Source organism: Coregonus lavaretus (genome assembly GCF_964263955.1).
Source record: "Coregonus lavaretus genome assembly, contig: HAP1_SCAFFOLD_2289, whole genome shotgun sequence".
NCBI lineage: Eukaryota > Metazoa > Chordata > Actinopteri > Salmoniformes > Salmonidae > Coregonus > Coregonus lavaretus.
The window spans coordinates 37501-42500 of NW_028160311.1; the positions used below are offsets into that span (position 1 = coordinate 37501).

Here is a 5000-nt window from a genome sequence, read left to right on the forward strand (position 1 = left end):
GTCTGCGTACACCAGGGATCATCAACTAGACTCAGCCGCGGGCCGATTTTTTATTGAGCGGATGGTCGGGGGGGAGGAACATAATTACAAATAATTTGTAGACCGCAAATTGACCGCAAGAAGCCCAAAACAGATATAATATTTGACTAAAACAAACCTTGCTTACATTTGTGTACAATCACGTGTCTCTTCTATTATGCGTGGGAATACTTTGGGAACAGATTTCTTAAATTAAAATCACTTGGAGCTGATTTCCTGGTGATTTTACAGTCTTTTATGTCCAACAATAAAAAAATTATAAAATTAAAAATTGAAAACAAATTCCAGTTGGGGAACCCTGGCATATCCTGTAGGCAGTGGAGCTTCTGACTAGAACACAGCATGACATCACAAGGAAGACAGTAGTTGTTCTGGACAGTGTTCTAGAATGTTTACAGGAGGTTCCAAACAGGGAAGCATGGGGATTGAGTCCCAAATGGCACCCTATGCCCTATATAGTGCACTACTTTTTTTTTTTACCACAGTAGCAACACTACAAAGATAACAGGGTTTTATTTGGGACTATGCGGTCTGGTCAAAAGTAGTGCACTATGCAGGGAATAGGGTGCCATTTGGGACTCAACGCGTGACCAGTCAGTGTGACTGGGACCGGGTCCAGCTAGCCTCAACGTGAGGTGGTGTGCTGTGTTCTTCTCTATAGTAAACAGAGACTGGTAGAAACTCAACGTGAGGTGGTGTGCTGTGTTCTTCTCTATAGTAAACAGAGACTGGTAGAAACTTGGCTGGGACATGCTGGTCACAAACACTACAGCTATCTAGGAACACTGAACAACACAGATCTTCCCGTTGATTGTGCTAAAAGGGAGAACAGAGACAACAGGTACCCAGATAGGATATAATAATATGCCATTTAGCAGACGCTTTTATCCAAAGCGACTTACAGTCATGCGTGCATACATTTTTGTGTATGGGTGGTCCCAGGGATCGAACCCACTACCTTGGCGTTACAAGCGCCGTGCTCTACCAGCTGAGCTACAGAGGATATGAAACCTAGCAGTTTGACACAAAATGGTGGTCAAAAGAGATAGAGACCCTATATTTCTATGAGAGAGACAGTAGATCCACGGATACAGTACGAATACAGCAGTCTGACACAAAATGGCGGTTATCAAAAGCCCCAGCTGTCAAAACAAGTCTTTACACCACCTGTAAGGCAGCAAGGCTGCGTGATTCCATAGCTAGCTGCCTTCCATCGCTTTTTGTCTAAAAGAAACACCAGGAACTCATTTCAGAACACATCAACAGGATCCAATGGCAACTAAACAGCAGCAATATTCAACGCCGGTCCTGGTGGGGACCACACAGGACAGCACATGTTTGTTCCAGCCCAACAATAACACAACGGAATTCAACTAAATAAGGGTTTGATGACGAGCTGATTAGTTGAACCAGATGTGTTAGTGTTGCATTACTGTCTGTGGGAAACACTGCGGCAGCCTAAAGACAGTGCTGCAGTCCCTCCCTCACTGGCTGCGCAATGGCTTCTTTCATTGAGTCACCGCTGCCCTCTGGTGGAGTTCAGGTGTAATACATCCCACTACTGAAAGAGCGTGGCACAGATAAGGATTCATCCCAAGAATACTAATTACTAATACTGTCGTTAATGATGATACATGTATGTTCACGTTTTTGGTACATTTCACACTTCACTCCATCCCTCAAGCTAGCGGTCATAGTCAGTAAGCGTGTTGAATGAAACAGAGGTTTTAAGATAACATGGCCTCATTCATTTTGGTGGAAGACAGTGGAAATGCTGATTGGGCCAACTTACTGTAAAGCAGTAAAAATGCTAAGAGTCAATCTAAAAATAGTTTTAAATAACTGTTTATATAGACTGGCTTTAGTCATATTTGCTAAACCACAGCAATAAAACAAGCATATAAAACCAGCAATGCTGGGAAGACCAAAAAGGATTGTTATTATAAGAGAGAGAGAAAAAAAGTATCTCTCTCTCTCGCTCTCTCTCTCCACCCCCCCCACCCCCACCCACCCCCCAGCTGTCTGTCCATGCAGCCCTATGCCAGCCCAGGGGAGAGAAGGTGGGAGAGATGGAGGAGGGGAGAGAGAGAGAGAGAGAGGGAGAGAGAGAGGGAGGGAGGGAGGAAAGGAGGGGAAGTAGGGAGGGTTAAAGGAGCCAGTCAGGATGAGAAATGTCCCACAGAGGGCAGACTAACACAGGGGTCTCTGTAGTGTAGCTGTTAGCTGTAGCCTGGATCACAGACACCTCACATACTGCAGGACTGCAGAGCGACAGGGTGACAAACTCATTTAGCCCCCGAGGGCCGCATTCTGTCTTCAACGAGGTCCGGAGGGCCGCATTCTGTCTTCAACGAGGTCCGGAGGGCCGCATTCTGTCTTCAACGAGGTCCGGAGGGCCGCACTGAACATGTCTTATATTTCCTCGCCATCACAAATTGCAAATGATAGTCCTCCCTGACTGTCTAGCTTTCATTTCGGTGATTATTAGCGAGTTGGACAGAGTCAAGAAACTGTATGAATGTAGGTCCATTATCATTTCTACACAGTTTCGGTTTGGCTTTAGGCATTTTAAAGCTGCAATATGTAACTTTTTGGGAGACCCGACCAAATTCACATAGAAATGTATGTTATAGATCTGTCATCCTCATTGAAAGTAAGTCTAAGAAACGGTAGATCTGTTCTATGTTCTACTATTTCTATGCTTCCAGATCTTAAGTTTCGTTTTTGCGTCTTTTACTTTCAGTTTTGTACACCAGCTTCAAAACAGCTGAACATAAAATATAATATTTGGAAATTGAAAATATATTTCACAGCGCTTTAGATGGTACAATGATTCTCTCCACTATACGTGCTTGTTTTGTTACATAATTAGGCAAACGATTAGAATTTTAGCAACCTGGAAATGTCGGAGCGATCTCTGCATAGTGCCGCTTTAAAGTATAACATTAAAATAATAATAATATGATTATTATATATATATTCTTTTTAAACTCAAACCACCCGCGGGCCGGATTGGACCCCCGTCATGGGCCTTATGTTTGACACCCCTGTGTAGAGACACCTACATCTACATAACAGATTGTATGTCTGTCTGCATGCTTGTCTATTTCATGGTGAACTTGTCGACCCAGTGACACCATAATAAAGACGACCCAGGGACACCATAATGAAGACGACCCAGGGACACCATAATAAAGACGACCCAGGGACACCATAATAAAGACGACCCAGGGACACCATAATAAAGACGACCCAGGGACACCATAATAAAGACGACCCAGGGACACCATAATAAAGACGACCCAGGGACACCATAATAAAGACGACCCAGGGACACCATAATAAAGACGACCCAGGGACACCATAATAAAGACGACCCAGGGACACCATAATAAAGACGACCAAGGGACACCATAATAAAGACGACCCAGGGACACCATAATAAAGACGACCCAGGGACACCATAATAAAGACGACCCAGGGACACCATAATAAAGACGACCCAGGGACACCATAATAAAGACGACCCAGGGACACCATAATAAAGACGACCCAGGGACACCATAATAAAGACGACCCAGGGACACCATAATAAAGACGACCCAGGGACACCATAATAAAGACGACCCAGGGACACCATAATAAAGACGACCCAGGGACACCATAATAAAGACGACCCAGGGACACCATAATAAAGACGACCCAGGGACACCATAATAAAGACGACCCAGGGACACCATAATAAAGACGACCCAGGGACACCATAATAAAGACGACCCAGGGACACCATAATAAAGACGACCCAGGGACACCATAATAAAGACGACCCAGGGACACCATAATAAAGACGACCCAGGGACACCATAATAAAGACGACCCAGGGACACCATAATAAAGACGACCCAGGAATGTGAATCAAGATGTGCCTATTTGATCATTATGAAGAACTTAGGATGTCCCTAATATGACTAAAGTGTCTGACGATGTCCTAAAATATGTGCCGTCTCTCTTAAGGTGGGGTTTACGGGATACATTTCTGGACATCCTCAGATACTTAAGCGGTCCCGGTACACAATTTAGGACATTCTCAGTCATCTTAGGAGTCCCGGTATACTATTTAGGACATCCTTAGTCACCTTAGGAGTCATGGTATATGTTTTAGGACATTGTCAGTTACCTTAGGAGTCATGGTATACGTTTTAGGACATTGTCAGTCACCTTAGGAGTCATGGTATACGTTTTAGGACATCCTTAGTCACCTTAGGAGTCATGGTATACGTTTTAGGACATTGTCAGTCACCTTAGGAGTCATGGTATACGTTTTAGGACATCCTTAGTCACCTTAGGAGTCATGGTATACGTTTTAGGACATTGTCAGTCACCTTAGGAGTCATGGTATACGTTTTAGGACATTGTCAGTCACCTTAGGAGTCATGGTATACGTTTTAGGACATCCTTAGTCACCTTAGGAGTCATGGTATACGTTTTAGGACATTGTCAGTCACCTTAGGAGTCATGGTATACGTTTTAGGACATCCTTAGTCACCTTAGGAGTCATGGTATCCGTTTTAGGACATTGTCAGTTACCTTAGGAGTCATGGTATACGTTTTAGGACATCCTTAGTCACCTTAGGAGTCCCGGTATACTATTTAGGACATCCTTAGTCACCTTAGGAGTCATGGTATATGTTTTAGGACATTGTCAGTCACCTTAGGAGTCCCGGTATACGTTTTAGAACATCCTCAGTCAACTTAGGAGTTACGGTATACATATTAGGACATCCTCAGACAACTTCTAGTGGTGTGTTTTACCTTGTTCCTGGTGCTGGTCCTTCTGCTCCATGGAGAAGTGTGCCTGGTCATAGGCTAGGACCAGGGGGGAGCAGTGGCACAGGTTAGGAGGCACCTCCAAGGGCAGGTACAGCCCTCCAAACGGGATGGGGGCAAATGCTGAGGGGGAG

General features: G+C 44.4%; 1 protein-coding gene across 1 annotated transcript in view; it reads right to left on the bottom strand.

Annotated features, from left to right (window-relative positions):
• otud7a (OTU deubiquitinase 7A) overlaps positions 1-5000 on the bottom strand; it is a 62900-nt gene that overhangs the window by 15990 nt on the left and 41910 nt on the right. The window contains exon 8 of the mRNA XM_084196360.1: positions 4852-4989. Within this exon, the coding sequence (XP_084052486.1) occupies positions 4852-4989 (138 nt within the window). The remainder of the gene's footprint in view (positions 1-4851; positions 4990-5000) is intronic.